The sequence below is a fragment of the Xiphophorus hellerii genome, chromosome 14, assembly GCF_003331165.1.
Source record: "Xiphophorus hellerii strain 12219 chromosome 14, Xiphophorus_hellerii-4.1, whole genome shotgun sequence".
NCBI classification, from domain to species: Eukaryota; Metazoa; Chordata; class Actinopteri; order Cyprinodontiformes; family Poeciliidae; genus Xiphophorus; species Xiphophorus hellerii.
The window spans coordinates 9860348-9883334 of NC_045685.1; the positions used below are offsets into that span (position 1 = coordinate 9860348).

Sequence of the window (22987 nt, forward strand, 5' to 3'; positions counted from 1 at the left end):
AGTTTTTTTGAGAAATAATAGAAATGAATAAGATTAACTGGGCCGAGTTAGAGAGTTCAACTTTCCCTTCACCGCTGGTCCCACACGGGGCGCTGGTGTCTATCTCTAGAGGAGAGGGGTGACGTTCACCTTAAACACATCTCAAAATATCTGAGATCCACATAAAAAAGAAAACAACTCATATTAGAACAATCAGAGGAAACCAGATTACCTGGAGAGAATCCATGATTCATGGGAAGAAACTCCATGTATAAAAATCCCAGATTTGAGTCCAGGTCTTCCATGCTGTGGGGCAACTGGGCTAAAACTTGTTCAGCCATCCAGCCCCAGTCTGCTGTCGGCGTAGTTATAAAAAAAAGAAAAGGTGTTAGCAGCACCATTCTGTGTATCAACAGGAACAAAAACCAGAGCATGAAGTTAAAAGCCTGAAATAACTGCAGCTGAGCTGTAGAGCTCCTTCAGTGACAAACTGCTGCACCCTTAATGCACAAAGGAGAGTTACTGTAGATCCAAACTCTCAGAAGCTTTTAAACTTTATAACCATCACTGCTTCCAACAAGATCAATGTCTTTGCACAAATGCTGGCATTTCTACAATCCACTCTGTTTTTACTCATTTTAAATAACATTTCTGCACTAATGTTCTGTTGTAAATACTGTGCATGTATGTTGAACACACATGCACAGAAAGTGACACGACTCAGTTGCACATCCGTTCAATCATGAGTACAATATTTCTATTTCTAGTAACGGCACCTTATTTTTCATGTTTGTCTTTTACAGTCTTTTATTACTATTGTTGTTAATCTTGTTTTTTATATATTGTTTTAATGCTTCAAGAACTTTTTGTGTGAACATTTATATCTGTTACACCTGAATGTCCCACTTTGCTGGACAATAAAAACTGTTTATTTTTCTATTTCTCACATATGTGATATAGAGCCCCCTAGTGGTTTATGATCTTACAATTCAGTTAATATAAAAAAAATCTATTTTTACTTTCAAAACATGACCTAAATGTTCACAATTGACCTAATAATGAGCATAATAATGACTTATTAGGCTAATAAGTCATTATTTTTGCATACCTGTAATCTATATGTGTATTTTACCATTTATTCATGGTTGCTGATCTTTTCTGGAGGATTTTGCACCGATGACGTCTTTCTTGTATTTGTAAGGATTATCTGGCGCCCTCTTGTGGTTCAATGGTCTAAACTTCGCGTTGGTCTGAAATGAAGGCAACATGAATAATTAAACAACTTTATAAAAACAACTTATTTTAATTAAAGCCATTCATTCACAGCTTTTTTTTAAATATATTGTTAGCAATGGATGGAGCAATGTATTGTTTAATTTAATGTATGTTAAATTAATTGTTTGACTAATTGTAGCCATTAGAAGTGACAAATATGCACACAAATTAAACTTTTGTGGGACGATTACTGCAGACGGACAGTAATTATTAAAAACTAAATAAAAATTCCCAGAAAAATTTGATTTGATGCAACTTTCAATTTTACCATGTTTCTTTTGACTGGAAATATTTACCAGTCAGAGTAAAACCCCTGTAGAAATACTAAAGATTCATTTAAGAGTAACTGCAGTCTGTAACATGATTATTAAGAAACAAAGTTAAAACTAAAATAATCATTACATCAAACAAAACCTTAATATTTGGCAGCAACTCAGCAAATCTTGCAGAAAAAAAAGAGATTATGGATTGCACAAACATTGAGTCACTTTTGTTTTATTGAAGTTCAATGATGTGACAGTCATGCATAGAAAAATCACCACTAAAAGTTTGCTGGTAGAAATAAAACGGTTAAGAAAAAAGACAAATTAAAAACAGAAAAACATACAAATATATTTCTATCCAAGTTATGTTTTTTATGGATGCACATAAAATAAACAAAGCTTAAAACATCTGTATCAAAAATGTAGAAATGAATGTCATTGTTAAGAGATGCTTCCTTTGCTAAACTCAACAGACACGGTGAAAATATTAAACTTAAATGTTCTTTTAAATAAAGCAATAACATCGTTGCACACAGAGGGTAATCAAGGAACGAGACACACCTGGGAACAACCAAGGGGTCGACAGGACAACACGGAGACTCAAGACACAGAAACCCAAAACCAACACACAGAAAAACTCAAGTCAACACAGAGAAAACCCAATCCTGACATTTTTACATTGTGATAACGTTTTTATCCAGAGGCATTCTTGATCTCATTTCAGAATAAACTTCTCCATCGGTTGCTGCACGGCTCCACTTTCCTGTAGAGAAAGAGAAAAGCGTCAGATCAAACATATTCATGTTTTTTTAACCATTGGTAATAACAGCATTAATAACAAAGCTGCTACTGCAAATGGTGTCAAATATGAACATTTTACTGTTTATTACCATGTAGCAGCAACATTTTACAGTGATAGAGGAAATCCAATACAAAGAAAATAAAATGAACACCTAGCAAATAATTTAGTATAAATTATACAGAAGCAGATTCAATTTTACTAATTCATCTCAATACAGATTTCTCCTACCTTTATGTTGTTTTTCTCTCTGTTTTTACGTTTTGCTTTAGCTTTCAGTGGTTTCTAAAACAAAAAAGAAACCTCAGGATTTTTACCAGAGAACAATCGTCTGTAGCAGGTGTAGCTGGGTTTGAATATAAATAATAAAAAGTTACATTAGCTCAGCATTTCTAAGTTATATCAAATCACCTTAACTTTTGGGGCGATTATTAAGCAACATTTCTAAAAAAAAATATTAACGTCAATGAAAGTCGAGCAGGTATCCAGAACCCTAAAAGTCCTTAGCTGGTTCTCTGATCTGACATATTCTGCTGGTTTCTAGTTGTAGTAAAGGGCAGATGATTGTCTGACCTGCATGATGGGATGTAATGATCTGCAGTGCTGTTGGCATGACGACACATTTCAGTGAAAACATTGACTGCTGGAGCTGAACAAACTTACCTGTAGTTTCTGTTTTTATGCAGCTGTACACAGAATCGTCCTCTGGGTCATCAGAACTCCCTGTTAATACAACGAATCATCAACAAAAACAAAATGATGTATAATTAAGGTAAAAAAAATTAAATTACATTTAAACATAACTACTTTATTCTAGCTGCTGATGTACCACGATGCTGATCCTGATTTCCACAATGTTCTACAGGAACACTGTGGGAAACGTGTCAACGTCTGAATATATTCATTTGTTTTTGATGTTTTGGAGGAATGATCATTTTTAAAGCCTTAATCTTCTTAAATGAGAGCTTGGATTTAATCTGTTTCCGAAATATTTTGGATTTTAATTTCAGACCCTGGCAATCTTACTACTAAAATCAGTCAGTTGCTGCATCTCGACGTTCTTCAAGGAGTTTAACTTACTGTTCATAGTGGCTGGTTGGATTGACTCGTATTCAGAAGCATCACCTGCAGAGCAATGACAATGTCAAGAGTAGAATAATCTGCATTTGGGATTTTAAAACCTTTTTTTCATTTTTTGCAGTTTTCAATGTGATGTCTTCTTTAGTGTTATCTGCCACAAGTATGACACATTTATTAAAACACAGAATATTAAAATGTTGCTGTTTTTTTCTTGCTGCTGTTTAAAAGTTAGAAAACATCCCACACATGAGGGCAGCATGTTTTCTGTAGCAGATGTATTGAGCATTGCTTTCATATGTTACTGTGTTGGACTGTAGAAAAATCCTAATCATGTTCAGGATTTTTGCAGGTTACATTTTAACACCAGCTCCGGTTGAATCAGATGTAAATAATGCTGAACTTTTTCTGTGTTTCTCAGAATAATGTCCAGTGTGGCTGTTTAAGGTCTTTGATAAATGATTATTGAAAATGAAATCATCTTGAATCACATTTTTAGGGAACTTATATAAAATATAAATCAAGGTTACTAACCGTGTAGCAGAGAGCTGTAAACTTGGCTCTCTGTCTGGTTGGATCCTTGATTTGTGGTCGAGCTCTGACTGCTGACCTCTGACCTAAATTATGCAAAAGGTTATACTGAAATAAATACAAAACGGATGGAAGAATCAGAGGAAAGTAAATTAAAGAGTACTGACCTGAAGCACCATAAACCTGTGGATGGAAAAAAAGACAATTTGATGCATTATAGTGCAAAACTGTTTTTCTTTTTTTGTTCCTCTGTTTTGTCAAATCATCTAAAGAAATTTAAAACATTTGAAACTGAAGCATCCAAGTTGCTGCATATTCACCCTTGGACTGTTTGCAGCACAACATCAACAGCAGGAGAAAACCAAGAGTGAATCCAACCACTGGTCTAATGATCAACATCACAGGAAATGAAGAGCTGACAGGACTGGATACAGTTACTGGAAATAAGAAACATTGAACATAAGAAAACATTTTTACCCCGACAATGAATGAAAAACAAGTTTGTGCCACTGTGTCTTTTTAGAGCAACCAGAGGAATTTCATTCATTCCTAACACAGTAATATATCGTTCTTACATATTTTGGAAGAATGTCAACAATATCAAGAACAAGCTGCTAGGAAACTTATTTTGCTTTTTGTCACTTTTCTACCTGCTATATTTGTGGTGAAAGACAAGATTTAAGGCACATCAATGACTCTGTTTATCTTTTCCCTGAACAAATTGTTTACAAAATAAGAAATGATGAAAAGTTTTAATCCTCCTCACCTCTAACAGACATCCAGCTCCTTGGTGACTCTTTTCCTGAATGTTGACATTTGTAGAAACCTTCATCTGACTTTGACACTGCAGAGATATTCAGCTCCTCTCTGCTGTCATTATTGATGAGTTTATTATTATGATAGAAAAACACATTAGAGAGAAGATTTTGTTTTTTATCTCTGCAGCTCAGAGTAACAGGATCTCCTTCAGTCACAGGATGAACAGGGCTCACCAGGATAACACCATCATGATCATCATCTGTAAAACAATCAGAATATCACGGACTGTTGAGCAATTAATTGTTGTTGACATTTAGAAAAAATTGCATTATGAAGAAGTATTTTTAAAGTTGGTGTAGAAGCCTAAATTCAGTTTTTGTTCATTCAGACTTCAGGATAAGTTATGTTCATATTTCTTATTATAATTTGTTTATTTGGATAAAAATGATAACTAGTTAAATCTATTGCATAGTAATTTACTATATTTGACTACACTTAAGTCTTGAAAATTTGCAAATCTAATTGGAATTAAGGATTTTAGGGTGTGGCTAGCCAGAGTCAGTTGGGCAGTTGAAGTGGAGCCACACAGTTTTTTGACCTCACTCTTTAAATTTAAATTGTCGTTTCTCTTTATTTTTCGTGGAAAGGTAACCTTTGTACCGTTTTTATTATTATTTCTGAAGTAAACCATTCAACTATATTAAGAGTATCCAGTCCTTTTTTTTGTTTTGTCGTTTTCGTCATCAAGTGGACCGAATGGGAAAGACGGAGAGCGTCAAGCTTATGGCTCCTTTATTTAGGACATTACAGTTGGTTTTATCTGAGTATGTGTGGTTCAAATTTGACCGAAAACAGTAATCTTTACATTCTCAGAAATAAAATCTTGGGTGTTTTTGCATAAGCGACTAAAATAGACTCACGTTAATGCAGCAGTTGCTCTTAATTGTTGATGATACGAATACATTTGTGATTGATTACTGAAAGTTTTCAGTGATGACTAAGATGAGAAGTCTTAGGTTTTAAAACAAATGTGTGCAGGTCATTGGTCACTCATTTTTAATCTTTATGAAATTAGAAAGTATAGGGAATAATCTTATCATTTCTCCACAGATTGATTTATTCTCATCCAGACTTCAGTGATAGACAACACAATAGATTATGGAAGAAATGGTTGTGGACTGTTAGCATGCCTTATGGATTTGCAACAATGTTCACTTGTACAGAGCCCCAGATGGAACTTGGAACAAATTTTTTCTCTTGCGTTATAAGTGTTGCGTTCCCTGGCAATGTGCTTACTGCAATATTTGCTGGTTCCTTTTGTATACAGTCACAAATGTCAACTTAAAAATTTAAATGTATACACATTTAAAGAGTCTTAGCATTTATTCTTAACTCTTTGGTGCAAAAAACTGACTGAAAATGGATTTATTCACTGCATGCTTATGTCTGCATTGAGATGGAACTGCACATGAAAACGGACCTTTAAACCATTCAGACTACCAACACAAGAGACACGATCAAAACCGTCAGATGACTGATTTGTCCACGATAATAACTCAGAAATAGTCCAAATAGTTTAGATGTATTTTTATTTTTGTTCTTCTTACGGAAAGTTTCTGTTTATATCACAGATTTGTGGTGCCTTTTGATCCAAAAGAAAAATAAAATAAAATTTCAGATATTTTAGAAGGAGATATTAACATGCATAGAAAAACCTGACGAAAGCCTTTTATTATAACTGAAAGTACAAAGGTCACCATAAGAAATGCTTACAGTATTCAACTAAGCCATATTTACTAATCAGCACAGTATTCTGTGCTGATTTGTATGGAGCCCCCTGGCCTCTAGGGGGCTCCACACATTTACACAATGCATATTATTAAATTTAACCACATTTTATGTTTCTGTTCAAAAAGCAAATGATTCGCCTTTTACTTACTGGAGCAGTTGTTTACGAAACAGTCAGAGAAAGAAGCTGCTCAGTTTTGAAGGAAAAACTTTTAACACCCATCCGCTGCATATGTTTACCACTTAATTTTTCTATATTCATGTTTTAAATTTATGAACAGGGCACAATTCAGGAATCACTAGGTTGCTACGGGTTGTTTACAGTATTTTCAGGTATGATGAAATATAAATAATGTTTAAAACACTGGAAAAAGTAAAAACACCATGAATCATAACCTACCCTGTACAGTGATGTTGACTGCGTTGCTGAATTCTCCAGATCCAGACTCACACCAGTAAACTCCACTGTGATCCTCCAGTCTGTTAATGGTACATGAGAATCCATCCATCGTCCCCCAGTTGGAGCACAGAATGTATGATGGACTGGTTGATTCTGTAAACCTCCTCATTCTCCACTTGGTGTCGTTCCCACCACATTTCATTGTGACAGGCTGATTAATTAAATGTTGAACTCTGTCAGGACTCACTGAGAGAGAAGCTGCTGGATGAGAGTCTGAAAACAAGAAAATAATTGTACAGAATTTTTCTTAGTGTTGAAAAAATGTAAAAAACAATGTTCATTATTGAGCTGTGATTGTAAAATAAACTGTAAAAAGATTAGTGGTTTACAGACATTACAGTAGGGAAGGTAAAACCAAAGACACCAAAAACAACAACAAAAGAAAGAAAATACTGTATATGTTAACTGTTAGGTAAATTGTATTAGTAATTATCAAATATTTGTTGTATCATGTAGCTTTGTAGTTACATTTTAGATAATGTTTCTGTGTGTTAAATAACTTTGATTCTATCCTGAGACTTCCCTGGGAAATAGAGGTGACAGCTACTCTCAGCAGATGTTGCCCTGCAGGACTTCCTACAAGACAGAGGTGTTAATTGCTCCCAGCAGAGTTTTACATGCCTGACAATAAACTCTGCTCTGTGCTTCTTTGTGATACAAAGCCGTTGCTTTGAAGCTATGCAACGTGTTTTGGTCGACACCGTGCCTGGGGAAAGAAAGATTTAGAGTATAGATAACATGTGTCTAGATTAGTGAATGTTATTTAGCGCTGCAACCATGTTTTGACTCCACCCTTTTAGAGTTGCAGCGCCCCGTGTGGCAGGGTTTCCTAAAGATCAATAAAAGAGAGGAACAGACAGATGTGTTGCAGAGCGGTCGGAGGTTTGTAACTGTAAACACATCTCTGTCTGCTCTCCTCGCGAGAAACAAAGAATCTAACTCTCTTGTCTTTCCTGTATTTGTTTAAATTGTCTCTAATAGGTATTTAGACCTGACATTATTTCAAATAATATTTGATATTAAAGTTATCTTTTTTTAAGTGAGAAAAGAGTCCACAATGTCAGAGTTTCAGAGCTTTGAGGTAACAAAACTGAAATAAAAAATATAAAAACTATCAGCTTTGCTAAATATTAATAACAGTAAACTGCTGCAGTGATAATCTGCTACTTTGTTACTTTATGGTAGTTAAAATAGAAATGATCAAAAGTGACTCCAAGGTTTTGACCTTTAAATGTCAAAAGGGAAGGAAATTTTAAAAACTTACAATCTTCTATCAAATATTTCTGCAAATAATTCAGTTAATCAAACTTCCAAATAGCACTTAAATAATATAATTTAAATATTTAAGGTACAATGGTTTCAGTTGTAACCAAAATTTTCCACCACATCAAAAAATATAAATGCAGAGGAACCCAAACAATTAACACATTTATGAATCACATGTTGAACCAAATCATAAAATTGTGCATCCATGTAGAGAACGAAGCAGTTGAGTAGCCATGGACCTACGCTAACAGAAAACAGCAGTGAGGTTCTCCTTCATTTATTATAAATAGTGAAGGACGACAAGAATTTTCAACTTGTTATTGAATTTGAAGTTTAACAAATCAGAGCTTAATGAACGTCAAAGCAATTCCAAGAGACTCAGTGTTGTTTATAAATGCATGTACCAATAGAAATAAAATAAAATAATAAAATAATGAAGATTTAAAAACATCACACGATATTTTTCTTTTAGTGTAAAACACTACAAAAACACTAAGTACACATAACAACCAAAGCGACTGAAAATAAAACAACATACTAATATACAGGGGTTGGACAATGAAACTGAAACACCTGGTTTTAGACCACAATAACTTATTAGTATGGTGTAGGGCCTCCTTTTGCGGCCAATACAGCATCAATTCGTCTTGGGAATGACATATACAAGTCCTGCACAGTGGTCAGAGGGATTTTAAGCCATTCTTCTTGCAGGATAGTGGCCAGGTCACGACGTGATGCTGGTGGAGGAAAATGTTTCCTGACTCGCTCCTCCAAAACACCCAAAGTGGCTCAATAATATTTAGATCTGGTGACTGTGCAGGCCATGGGAGATGTTCAACTTCACTTTCATGTTCATCAAACCAATCTTTCACCAGTCTTGCTGTGTGTATTGGTGCATTGTCATCCTGATACACGGCACCGCCTTCAGGATACAATGTTTGAACCATTGGATGCACATGGTCCTCCAGAATGGTTCGGTAATCCTTGGCAGTGACGCGCCCATCTAGCACAAGTATGGGGCCAAGGGAATGCCATGATATGGCAGCCCAAACCATCACTGATCCACCCCCATGCTTCACTCTGGGCATGCAACAGTCTGGGTGGTACGCTTCTTTGGGGCTTCTCCACTTCGTAACTCTCCCGGATGTGGGGAAAACAGTAAAGGTGGACTCATCAGAGAACAATACATGTTTCACATTGTCCACAGCCCAAGATTTGCGCTCCTTGCACCATTGAAACCGACGTTAGGCATTGGCACGAGTGACCAAAGGTTTGACTATAGCAGCCCGGCCGTGTATATTGACCCTGTGGAGCTCCCGACGGACAGTTTTGGTGGAAACAAGAGAGTTGAGGTGCACATTAAATTCTGCCGTGATTTGGGCAGCCGTGGTTTTATGTTTTTTGGATACAATCCGGGTTAGCACCTGAACATCCCTTTCAGACAGCTTCCTCTTGCGTCCACAGTTAATCCTGTTGGATGCGGTTCATCCTTCTTGGTGGTATGCTGACATTACCCTGGATACCGTGGCTCTTGATACATCACAAAGACTTGCTGTCTTGGTCACAGATGCGCCAGCAAGACGTGCACCAACAATTTGTCCTCTTTTGAACTCTGGTATGTCACCCATAATGTTGTGTGCATTGCAATATTTTGAGCAAAACTGGGCTCTTACCCTGCTAATTGGACCTTCACACTCTGCTCTTATAGGTTCAATGTGCAATTAATGAAGATTGGCCACCAGGCTAGTCCAATTTAGCCATGAAACCTCCCACACTAAAATGAGAGGTGTTTCAGTTTCATTGTCCAACCCCTGTAAGTTCTCTCAGGTAACCGGCTGCTCTGTCAGCTTCTTCTTCATGTTATTGCAGCTTACCCATGCACCACAGCACCCCCTAGTGGTTCCAGAGGTTAACATTCTCTTTATTGCTTCTGGTCCGTCTCCATCAACACTTTGCTGTATTCTGGTTGTTCTTCTCTTCATCACTGTCTTTTAGCAGAAAGCTAAATAATTTTGTCACGTTGACAGCTAAACTCATTCTACCATTAGACACTCCCTAGGGAACAACATTAGGAGATTGCTGCTTCCAACTTATTTTTTCTTCTTTTCCAAAACTATGTGCACCAACTATTTAACCAGAGTCAAAAGTTAATTATTTGTCAAAGATGTGCAAAACTTGGAAAAGAGATACATTCAGGTGAAATTAGGCCAATGACTGAGGATTACATTCATCAGTATTTCATAGCTTCAACAACACATTGTTTTGTTATTGTTATCAGAATAGTCTCAGCTTTTTATTCATCATCTTCTCTAACTTAACTGAGTGGTGTGTTTACCACTATTAATAAAAAAACACATTAAACAGGAGGAACACAATACATTATTCACAACATTAACTAGAAACCTGAGCTCATCAAAAGTGCAATGCAAATTGTGGAATAAAAATCCAAAATGAAAGAACAAAAACAAACTGACCTGCAGACCAGACAAACATTGGTTCACTGTAAAAAGTGTAAAACTTTGGTTCTCCTCTTCCTGCTCTGCACACAAATCCTGCTGTGTGAGTCGGTCCATTAATGATGAAGGAGTTCTGCTCAGTCCCATTGGTGCTGCCAGGAAGCAGCTCAAATCTGTAGGTACTGCTGGATGTAGCAGGAACAGCTTTATACCAGAAGAACCTCCATCCTGCTGATTGATGCTCCAAACCCTCACAGCTCAGAGTCACTGAGGCTCCAGGATTCGGCCATGATGGAGACACAGAGAGGACAGGCTGAGGTTTGGGTGCTGGAGAGAGAGAGATGGTCACAAAAATGCTATTTTGAATTAAATTTCTAGTGTTGGAGTAAAACTTTCCTCTGATGACTGAGAGATGATGAGCGCTAGCACCATGACTGAATTATTAATACATTTCATGTAACTGTTTACACAAGTCACTGATTTTTAATGACTTGTCATGTGAATGAGCTTAGCATAGCAGAACATGGACAAAGATTTGTTCACATTTGTCATGGAAATGCAGCTACTCATTGTAACCTGCAGAAAAAGTTGATTCTCAGTTTTTGATATGCGTGAAAGTATAAACATACTTACACACATACAGAAATATTTAATTAAATATTGATATTTGCTAGTAAAACCCTGTAAACATAATTCATACATGGTGAACTCACAGAACACTGTAAATGTGATGACTCCCCACTTTGTTAAGGTGAAACTGCCTCTTCTTCCTCTGCAGCCATAATATCCACTGTTATCAGCAGTGATCATGAATTCACTGGATGTTGAAGAGTTTATATTGTTTATTTTCCATTCATACGTCCACTGAGTTCCTCCATCATCCTGGATCTCACATCTCAGAGTGACTCTCTCTCCTCTGTAGATCTTTGCCCAACTGGGTTGTTGGATCACAGTTGGTATAATGGAAACTGATCACATAAGAAACAGAGAGCAGATATTTTCATTCACCAAATAAAGAGACACATACACATTATTTACCAACGTCTGAAATCAAATCAGACCAAACTTCTCTAGTTTTTAATTTAGTTACAATTAACAAAATTATTTCTATTTGCTAAATGCCAGAAAACTTAGCAAAAATATCTTTTGGAGGATTTTTTATTATTATTTTTTTGTAGCTTTTGATGTTCCTATCATGTCGAACATGAAAGCAGTGAGTTTCAGGTGTGGCCCTAAAACACACCCACAGGTGTGTCTTCAATTAACTCAAATGTGTCATTTAAACTATCAGAAGTTTGTGGAGGGAAACAAAAGGTTTGACCAAAGACAAACAGTTTAAAGACAATTATCCACGATACTGAAAAAAGATATATACATTCTGAATTCAAAGATAACTACAAAAAACATCTCAAATGTGTCACTACGTTTTTATTTTATTTAGCAAATAGAAATAATTTTGGTCGTTCTAATTGACCTAAAATAAGAAAATGTTGATTTAACTTAATTCACTGAGAAAACAATTTTAATGACTTTTGATCCAGTGAATGTGAATATCTGTCTTCAACAGTAGGTGTCTAATATCTCTCATTATAATTGACAAAATAAAATGATCACTGGTAGAGAACGATAAAGCAAAACATAGCAGTATTAGACATATAACATGCACTTCCTATAAATTACTGACATAAAGCCAGAATGTTGGACTGTATTCATTACATAATCACATTTGTGACAGTTTCTCCATCAAACAGACAAACGTTGCTGCAGTAAATCCTCCTACATTAATATCAACATAGAAATTCATAGTCTGGCTTAAATATCTGACAACATGAACAGGAGCAAATTTTCTGCTTTCAGGCGTCATTAGATGGAGTTACAGATGATGATCATCACACTGGAGTCATAATGTTTTTAACACCACTGATGAACAAAGAAACATTAAAGATGTTTCATTTCACAATAAAGACAAGTTTACCTGTTTTCTCAATAGTGACCTCTCTGCTGGTCTCAGTATAGAAAACTGGATCTCCTCTTCCTCCTCTGCAGCTGTACTCTCCTCCCTCTGAGATGGAGAGGACTCCATCCGATTCATTGGTTCTGATGGGCTGAGCTGTAGAAGACTTGGACTCCAGTCTGAACCAGTCAAACTTCCAGCCAACACCGATGTAAATAAAGCAGCTCAGTGTTACACTGCCCCCTGCTGGTATGATGTTAGGACTTGCTTTTATTGAGGCTTTGGGTCCATTTGCTGGTTGAAACAAACAGAAACAAGACAACCTTTAGAAAGTGGCTTGTTTGAGGAAACAATCTGTTCAGATCAATCAAACTTTAACTTCTGAGTCACTTATGCTGTTTGATGTTTAACGCTTCCTGGCCAAGTTATTGTTGAAAATTAGAATTTGTTCCCAATCAATTTACCTGATTAAAATAAGAACTATTCTTTCAAGAACCAGTATTTGGAAGCGTGACTAGAACCGACTGAACGGCTTCCTTCACTTCCTCTGCTTCCGTTGCTAAAACTACAGACAGAGTACATTTCTAAAACAACGCAGAAAATCGACATCATCGTTCAGAACTTCTTCTGTTCGCTGATTGGCCCGGTAGAAATTCTACTGTAGATAATCCAAGTCAATGGGAGAAAGCCCAGACAGAGCACTGAAGAGAGATTAGAACTAAGATTAACTGAAGTCAATGGCCAGGCTAAGATAAAATAGCCTAAAACTGATACAAATTATTTCTGATTTATCATTTAACATGAGAACTAAAGCAGATGTGAGGAGTTTTGCATCCACAAATGTTGTCTGGTGTTCTAGGATTGTGTGAATGAGGATGTTTCTGTCAGACTTACATTTCACTGTCAGTTTAAATTCAGAGCTCCAGCCTGATCTCTGATAGCCTTTACTAGCCTTACACCAGTAGCTCCCACTGTCAGACTTAGAGACTCTGCTGATCCTGTATTCATTGGATGTTGGAGATTTTCTGTTGCTTGGACTCCATTCATACGTCCACTGAGTTCCTTCATCATCCTGCATCTCACATCTCAGAGTGACCGTCTCTCCTCTGAATACAACAGGCCAGCTGGGATGCCGGTTCACAGTCGGCCCAGACACTAAAATGAATAATATTCAATCAGAAGACAAAAACTTATATTAAGCAATAAATGGAAAATGCTTAATTCTTATAGATTACAATTAGCACCTTCATTAATTGGTGATATGCAAATAAGACATTTTGTGTTTTGTTTCTGACAAAGCAAGAAAAAACAACATGTAATAATTTAAGGTGAACCACAAACGGAGCACAATGAGCAGTAATAAAACTTCACCAAAAAACAGATCAAAGATTTGAAACAGCTTTTTTTGTTGTTTTATTACAGAATAGAACTAAACTCACCAATTTTCTGAACGTTACTTTTTTCTGTATGAAAAACTGGATCTCCTCTTCCTCCTCTGCAGCTGTACTCTCCTCCCTCTGAGACACTGATGACTCTGTTTGGTTCACTGGTTCCTCTGAACCGAGCTACAGAATATTGTTGATCATTTCTGAACCAGTCAAACTTCCAGTCATCAGATTCGTCCACAGAGCAGCTCAGTGTTATGCTGCCCCCTGCTGGTATGATTGTTCTGTCTGCTGTCAGTTTGGCTCTGGGTTTATCTGCTGTTGGATTCAAAGCAGAAAAATCAATCAAACCATCAGAACATGATCTGGTTCTGGTTCAGTTTTCTTGTTTAAGTTGTGTAGATTTGTATTCTAACTCATTTGACACTGTCAGTCTGAGGGCTTCACTATATTCTGTTTTATTATCGTCTCTTTCAGCTCTGCAGCTGTAATCTCCACTGATAGCTAAAATAATCCTCAATTCATTTGTCATTTGAGAGTTTGTATTGGCTGGTCTAAAGTCATGATGGTTCTGAAGAACCAACCCCTAACCCACATTTTCTGGCATTAACAAATAAAAGCAACTTAATTCTAGCTAACCTAAAACAAGAGAAGTTTGATCTGATTTAACTTGAGACAATGAGGAAAAAATGTCTATGTGTCTTTTTATTCAGTGTTTGTTAACTTCTGCTCTCAACTGAACAGTGCAGACTTGACACTTTGACCTTTGCAGATTCTTCAGACTTTATCAACCAGTTTCAACTCTGTATCAGTGTGAGTCAGATAAACCTGAAGAAAGTGGAGAAATTAAGTTTGTGACTGTTTTCTTAAAACGTGCATGGAAGTATGGCTAAAAATCAGCAAAGATATCAGTGAGGACTTTATGAACTGAAATGATTAAGATGGTGACAGCATTTAATCACTGAGCTTAATTTGATGTCCTACCTCTCACCCTGCAGCTAAAGCTGTAAAATATGTGAATAAAGGCTCTCTGATTGAAACTTGTCCAAATTAATACGAAACCCGGAGAGAAATACACAAAAGTAAATAAGTTGCCAAATGCCAGGTTGTAAAATGTTCTGGTCATGACATCATAGATGAATATGTTAATGTATTTATTCTATATGTGAGAGAATGGACATCAGATGTAATTACACCCCCTCCCTTTTCTGTTTGTTTATTTGCTTCCATTTTTCTTATCCTGGCTGTGCTGTTAAGCTCCACTTATCTTACTGAGATGCACTGGACTGCAGTGACAACGCTTCGCCACCAGTGGGCACATAGAGCACGGTGAGCAGCACTCCTGACTCAGCGAGCCAACGGCAATTAAGCGTAGCAACGGCTGGTCAGTGAAGGCGCTCACTGTCGCTCTCATGTTTCCACAGGTAAATGTCAATTAGCGCTGCTGTTTATGTCTCTTGTGGAGAAGGTGGGCTAGGGCGGAGTAGCGAGGTATATATGTGGAAGTGTTTAGTTAATTATTTGACTTGTATTGTAAATATTTATTATTTGACTCATGTCGTAAATATTTATTTGTGAGCGAGCCAACGGCAATTAAGCGTAGCAACGGCTGGTCAGTGAAGGCGCTCACTGTCGCTCTCATGTTTCCACAGCAATTGTCAAAATAAAAGAACCTGCGCAACACCACACTGATTTATTATTAAGTGTGCAACAAAAATTGGTGGCCCGTACGGGGATCAGCGGTGTTTCAGGGAAGAGAGAGGAGATTGTGACACACCAGCGATGGAGTTGGAGCAACTGCAAGACCAGTTGAGCGAGGCCCTGGTGCGGTTGAAAGTGGACCAGCTACAAGAGGTGTGTTCATATGGAAAAGTCTCAACAGAAAATCAGACCAGAAAGCACAAGCTGATCAGACTAATAGATGCAGCTGTAGATACAGCTATGGAGAGTGAGGAAGAGGATGTAGCTCGTGAATTCCTCAGCAGATTAATATCAAAAGCTAAAGAAGTGAGCGAATATGAGATGTCACATATGGTTGATGATACTGTGAATCAGGATAATGCTGCTCTTATTGATTTACAAGAACAGTATGCAGCATTACAGCTAAGTTTCCAGGCGGCAACAAAGAAATTAGAGGGAGAAATGGCAAAATTAGAAAACAAAGTGAAAAAACAGGAAACATCACCACTTCCAACACAACCTGCCAACCCCTTTGCAACACGTCCACCAGAAGTTACAATAAGAAGAGAGTTTAAAATTAATGGCCAAATTGGAGAAAGAGGTCAGAGAGACAAACTGTCCTATTCAAACCTGATCCATCAGATTGAAATGGGCCTAAAAAGAAATCACAGTGAAGCGGAGATCATAGAGGCTGTGGTCAGAGCTATTAGCCCAGGTTTACCGCTCCGTGATATGCTAGAGATCAAAACAGACCTTACTATTGCACAGCTGCGTACAATATTAAAGGGACATTACAAGGAAGATAGCTCCACTGACCTGTACCATCGTCTAATTAACATTACGCAGGATAGTAATGAGTCTCCACAAAATTTCTTGTTTAGAGCAATAGAATTAAAAGAAAGATTGCTCGCTGCATCTAGAGAACCTGGTTCAGAAGGGGATTATGGCCCAGAACTGATTCAAAAGAAGTTTCTGAGAGCAGTAGGAACAGGACTTATTAATGATAATGTTAAACACCAGCTCAAGAACTCCCTGGATGATCTGACAGTTACAGATGATGTACTGATAGCAAAGACTAATGAAGCAGCCAGCATTGAATGGGAAAGGCAACAGAAGTTCAGGAGGAACAATAAAGATCTGAAAGTGAGGGAGGTTAGAGCAGAAGCACAGTCAGCCCCCAAAACAACAGTTGGAGCAATTTGGGAGCAAGAACAGCCATCTTCCAACGGGATAAAGAACAAAACTGGAAAAGTGCAATCATCTGCCTCTCACACAGAAACTGAGCTGTTAGACGCCATCAGACAACTTAAAAGTGAGATGCAAGACATCAGGAGGCTGGTTAATGACTCTCATTTACCTGTTTCCAAGTCAAGACCAAGTCGGAGACGTGGCTGTAAACACTGTCAGGACAACAATAGAGGAGAGTTTTGTGACCATTGCTTCAAATGTGGACAAAGTGGGCATCTATCACGTGGGTGTCGGTTTGTTAAAAACACATCAGATAGGCCCGGAGAAGCAGATATGTCTGTGAGCAGTGTGACATCGGTACCAGCAACAGGAGATGACAAAAAGGAAAGTGACCAAATAGAAAATGGACACAAGCTTACCACTGACATCACACACCATTCAGAACCTAAGTATATGGAAGCAGTGAGACACGCATCATCTGAGTGGAATGAGAGTGTTAGTGTCAACCTCCTCTCTCCATCACAAAGAGACAAACTGCTCAACTTGATTGGAAAGAAGTGTACCATTATCTGCCTGCTGGATGGAGTGGAAACCAGAGCTCTATGGGATACTGGATCACAGGTCTGCCTCATGAGTGAAAAATGGAGAAAGCAGAATCTCCCCGATGTTACTATCAGAAGCCTCACTGAAATTATTGGACCTGGAATATTGGATGGAAGAGCAGTGAATAAGACACCAATCCCTTTTATTGGCTGGGTTGAGGTAAAATTTAAATTACCATCAGTGAGTCAAACACAGCTAGAGCTCTGGGTGCCAGTTCTAGTTGCTGAAGAGGATGCGGTGGGAGAAGAACCAATCATTGGTTACAATGTGATTGAATACCTATTAAAAATGGGTGTAGATCCTGCCCCCATCATTACAGAAGCTGTCAGTACAGCATTTTCTATTGAAAGTAAGAAGGCAGAGGTATTTCTAAAAGTCATGAGAAATATGAATGGGGAACAGGGCATTAGTACTGTTAAAGCATCAGGAGAAAATCTCATCATCCCAGCTGGCCAGATGAAGATGGTGAAGTGCAGTACACGAGCTGGTCTGCTCGCAGGTCAGCAAGGAGTCCTGTTTGAACCTCTGTCACAGTCACAGCTACCAGAAGGACTAAGGGTTAAAGAAGGAATAGTGTGCTTACAACAGAGTTCCTGGTCCTGCTTCAGAATCCCAGTGAACAATGATACTGCTCATGATATCGTTTTACCCTCCAAAAGTAAAGTGGGTCAAATCCAAGCAGTAAAAGCAATGTATGTGGCACCAACAGAAGTAAATGAAATGGAGACACCAAATTTTAATTGTGGAAAGGGAACTTCAATGGGATCAGAGAGCAAAGGGGAAGAAAAGGAGAACCAAAGCAGAGCTGAAAGTGAAAATCGATGGGATCCACCAGTTCCCATCAGCCACCTTTCCCCAGCACAACAGCAGTTGGTTAAACAACTACTTCGAGAGGAGTGTGCAGCCTTCTCTCGTGATGATTATGATGTTGGAACCATCCCCTCACTGCAGCTCAAAATCCGGTTACAAGATCCCACACCAGTGACTAGAACATATATATCTGTTCCAAAACCACTGCACAACGAGGTGAAAGAATATCTTGAAGATTTGTTAAATAGGGGCTGGATAACAAAGTCTAAGTCAAACTACTCTAGCCCGATAGTCTGTGTGCGTAAAAGGGATGGTAGTCTCAGACTGTGCTGTGACTACAGAGAGTTGAATAAGAAGTCTCTACCAGACCGTCATCCCATTCCCCGCATACAGGACATGCTAAACAGCCTGATTGGAAGTTCTTGGTTTTCTGTCCTTGACCAGGGAAAAGCTTATCATCAGGGCTTCCTGGAAGAATCAAGTCGGCCGCTCACTGCATTTATCACGCCATGGGGTCTGTATGAATGGGTGAGAATACCATTTGGATTATCATCAGCACCAGCAGAGTTTCAGAGGTCCATGGAAGAGTGCCTGGCTGGGCTACGTGATGAGGTGTGTTTGCCTTACCTGGATGATAATTTGGTGCACTCTAAAACATTTGAAGACCACTTGAATCATCTTAGAAATGTATTGCAGCGTTATCAGGAAACAGGAGTTAAGCTGACACCGAGGAAATGTGACATCTTCAAGAACCAAGTGAGATTTCTTGGAAAGCTGGTCACAAAAGATGGATACACAGTGGATCCTGCAGATATTGCTCCTGTACAGGCTTTGAGAGAAAGAAAACCCTCCACAGTGGGAGAACTGAGAAAGTTATTGGGATTTGTCTCCTACTATCGCAGTTACATCCCAAACTTCTCCTGCATAGCTAAGCCTCTTTATGATCTTCTCTCCTCAAGCCCTGAGAAAAAGGGAAAAGGAAAACACAAAAAGCGAGGTGTAGGGAAACGAAATCAGAACAGTGGACAGTTACCATCATCACAGCCAATTATATGGTCAACAAGACATCAAGAGGTGCTTTGCCAGTTATTAGATTTTCTAGTGAAACCACCAGTATTGGGTTATCCAGACTTTGAACAGCCGTTCATTCTACATTGTGATGCTTCACAAGAAGGGCTTGGTGCTGTGCTTTACCAGAGACAGCAGGGAACTCTAGCAGTCATAGCATATGGATCCAGAACTCTAACACCCCCAGAAAAAAACTATCACCTTCATTCAGGGAAGCTGGAGTTCCTGGCTCTGAAGTGGGCCATATGTGAGAGGTTTAGAGATTATCTCTATTATGCACCACCATTTACAGTTTACACTGATAATAACCCTCTTACATATGTGCTTTCCACAGCTAAATTGAATGCAACCACTCATCGATGGGTTGCTGAACTGGCTGATTTCCAGTTTTCAATAAAGTATCGCCCAGGCAAAGTAAATGGAGATGCAGATGGCCTCTCCCGAATGTCACTCAGTATGGAGGAGTACATGCAAACCTGCACACAGATAGTACACCCAGAGGTGATGAACAGTGTTATTCAAGCAGTTGCTGTTCAGTTTCAGGAGTCTGAGCCATGGCTATGCCCAGCAACCATCAACAGCCTGGTCACAGAAGAATGTGATGCAGCTAACACACCAGTAAATGATATAAGTAGAGCAGCTCTTAGACAAGCTCAACAAGATGATCCAGTGATTAGTGAAGTATTGAGATGTGTTGGTGCACAGGAAAAGCCAAAACGTGGCTGGCACAAGGGCAACAGGAGGGTTGCTGCGCTAATGAGACAAAAACACAGACTATACATGGATGAAGATGGATTACTCCACCGCAAAACAGCGAGTCGCTCACAACTCCTTCTACCACAGAAGTATCATGCACTTGTTTTTAAGGAGTTTCATGAGGAGATGGGTCATCTTGGAGTTGAGAGGGTGTTGCATCTCGTCAGAGATCGCTTCTACTGGCCTAACATGCAAGGTGATGTCGAACATTATGTCACTCGTGTATGCAATTGTTTGAAAAGAAAACGGCCAAATAAATCAACTCGAGCCCCTCTTACCAACATCATCACTACATACCCATTTGAGTTAGTCTCCATTGATTTCTTACATCTGGAGAAATGCAGTGGTGGGTATGAGTACATCCTTGTAGTGATGGACCATTTCACACGGTTTGCCCAGGCTTATCCCTGCAAAAACAAAGCGGCCAAAACAGCTGCAGAGAAAATATTTGGGGATTTTGTTTTGAAGTTTGGTTTTCCCACAAAGCTGCATCATGACCAGGGAAAGGAGTTTGAAAACAAATTATTTGCATCACTAGAGAAGTATAGTGGGGTCAAGGGGTCAAGAACAACGCCATACCATCCGCAGGGTAACGGTCAGGTTGAAAGGTTCAACAGGACACTGCTTGCTATGCTGAGGAGTCTGCCAGAAATTGAGAAAAAAGATTGGAAATCTTCTCTACCAAAAGTGGTCCATGCATACAATTGCACACGCAGTGAAGCTACTGGCCATGCTCCCTACTTCCTCTTATTTGGTCGTCAGCCCCGGCTCCCCATCGATCTCATGTTCGGTTTCAGCGAAAAGAACCAAAGCTCGTCTCACCAGGACTATGCAGAAAGATGGAGGACAAGGATGAGTGAAGCCTATCAGTTGGCATCCAAAACAGCCAGTAAGCAGGCGATGAGAGGGAAGACTCACTATGATAAGAAACTGCATGGAGGGGAGTTGAATCCAGGTTGCCGAGGAATCCAGGTTGTTAGGAATTTGAATAAGAAGGGAGGACCAGGAAAATTAAGAGCATTCTGGGAAGATAAAGTGTACATTGTTAAAGAAAGAAAATATCAGGACAGCCCTGTGTATGAAATTCACCCAGAAAGTGGAAAAGGGCGAATCAGGACCATCCACAGGAATCTGCTGCTTCCATGCGATTTCCTTTCAACAACAGAACCAAAAGTAACCACTCAACCTAAAAGACCCCAAAAAGAAAAAGAGGAGCAGAGACATGCAGATAGCTCAGATGATGAAGAAGACTGGGAAGCCATCATTCATGCACCTCTACAGCATCACAACATGGAGTCAGATCAACTCATCGAGAGTCAGCTGAGAGTGGAGGCACCAGAGTTCCACCCACACAACGAGGACATGCAAAGGGACTGCATAGCTGATGGTGGTGGACCAGTGCAGCAACCAACTCTTGGTGAGGACATGGATGGACTAGAAGAAGACTTTCATCCAGAGAACATGAACAGTGGAGATGAGTCTCACCAGTCAGCTGACAGTGACCCAGAAGAGACTGACACATCACCCCGCAGGGTGAGAAGGTATCCTTTTCGAACAAGAAAACCTATGTCAAGATTTAACTACCATAATCTGGGACAGCCTTTTATGTGATGTGAATAAGTTATAATGATTTGCATGGTTAACTACTTTTGATATGTTTTAGTTAGGATGATATGAGTACCCAGGGTATCTGTTTTAGCATGTTTTGAAGGTAGAGTTTACTTGTAAGTTAAAGTACCTTACTCTCAGAAGAGATTGCAGATATTTACGCTACTGGCGGATCAAGTGGTGGATTGTCATCGTGCACAATGACGTCGACTGCAACAATGTGATATTAATAGGAGATACATGTCATATTTTCGGACTGGAAACAGCATAGCATCTCTTTGAACATTCATTCTGACTCCTTCTTAGAAGAACTCTGCATGATTGTAAAGCATCAAAACAGCATGTTTACTGATTTATTTGCTGTAAAGCTAGGGTACCCAAATGTCGGGACGACATTCATTTTTGAGGGGAGAGTGTGAGAGAATGGACATCAGATGTAATTACACCCCCTCCCTTTTCTGTTTGTTTATTTGCTTCCATTTTTCTTATCCTGGCTGTGCTGTTAAGCTCCACTTATCTTACTGAGATGCACTGGACTGCAGTGACAACGCTTCGCCACCAGTGGGCACATAGAGCACGGTGAGCAGCACTCCTGACTCAGCGAGCCAACGGCAATTAAGCGTAGCAACGGCTGGTCAGTGAAGGCGCTCACTGTCGCTCTCATGTTTCCACAGGTAAATGTCAATTAGCGCTGCTGTTTATGTCTCTTGTGGAGAAGGTGGGCTAGGGCGGAGTAGCGAGGTATATATGTGGAAGTGTTTAGTTAATTATTTGACTTGTATTGTAAATATTTATTATTTGACTCATGTCGTAAATATTTATTTGTGAGCGAGCCAACGGCAATTAAGCGTAGCAACGGCTGGTCAGTGAAGGCGCTCACTGTCGCTCTCATGTTTCCACAGCAATTGTCAAAATAAAAGAACCTGCGCAACACCACACTGATTTATTATTAAGTGTGCAACATATATGTAGAATAAATACATTCTATCTCCATGATAGAATCTATTTATCTATCATGGAAAAAGATAAATACAATCTTAACTTCTGCTCAGCGAATTTAGAACTGGTTCATGTTCTGTGTAAACTTGCACAGGACTGAAAACAAGTCAGATTTATGTTTTTGCTGACATATGTATTGTTACCATGATTCATGATAACATAAAGAACATGTTTCTTACCTTCAGGATATCCACAGCAGAGGGACCACAACACTGCAATGAACAAGAATTGATCATTATAAAAATCTTTTTTTTTAAGATGACATGAAACATTTTTCTAAAAA

The 22987-nt window shown here is 38.7% G+C and overlaps 1 protein-coding gene across 1 annotated transcript in view; it reads right to left on the reverse strand.

Moving 5' to 3' along the window:
* LOC116732480 (Fc receptor-like protein 5) overlaps positions 1-22987 on the reverse strand; it is a 126088-nt gene that overhangs the window by 88819 nt on the left and 14282 nt on the right. Inside the window, exons 5-8 of the mRNA XM_032582695.1 lie at positions 22884-22916; positions 14047-14310; positions 13502-13762; positions 12629-12901 (exon numbers count right to left, since the gene is read on the reverse strand). Of these exons, the coding sequence (XP_032438586.1) occupies positions 12629-12901; positions 13502-13762; positions 14047-14310; positions 22884-22916 (831 nt within the window). The remainder of the gene's footprint in view (positions 1-12628; positions 12902-13501; positions 13763-14046; positions 14311-22883; positions 22917-22987) is intronic.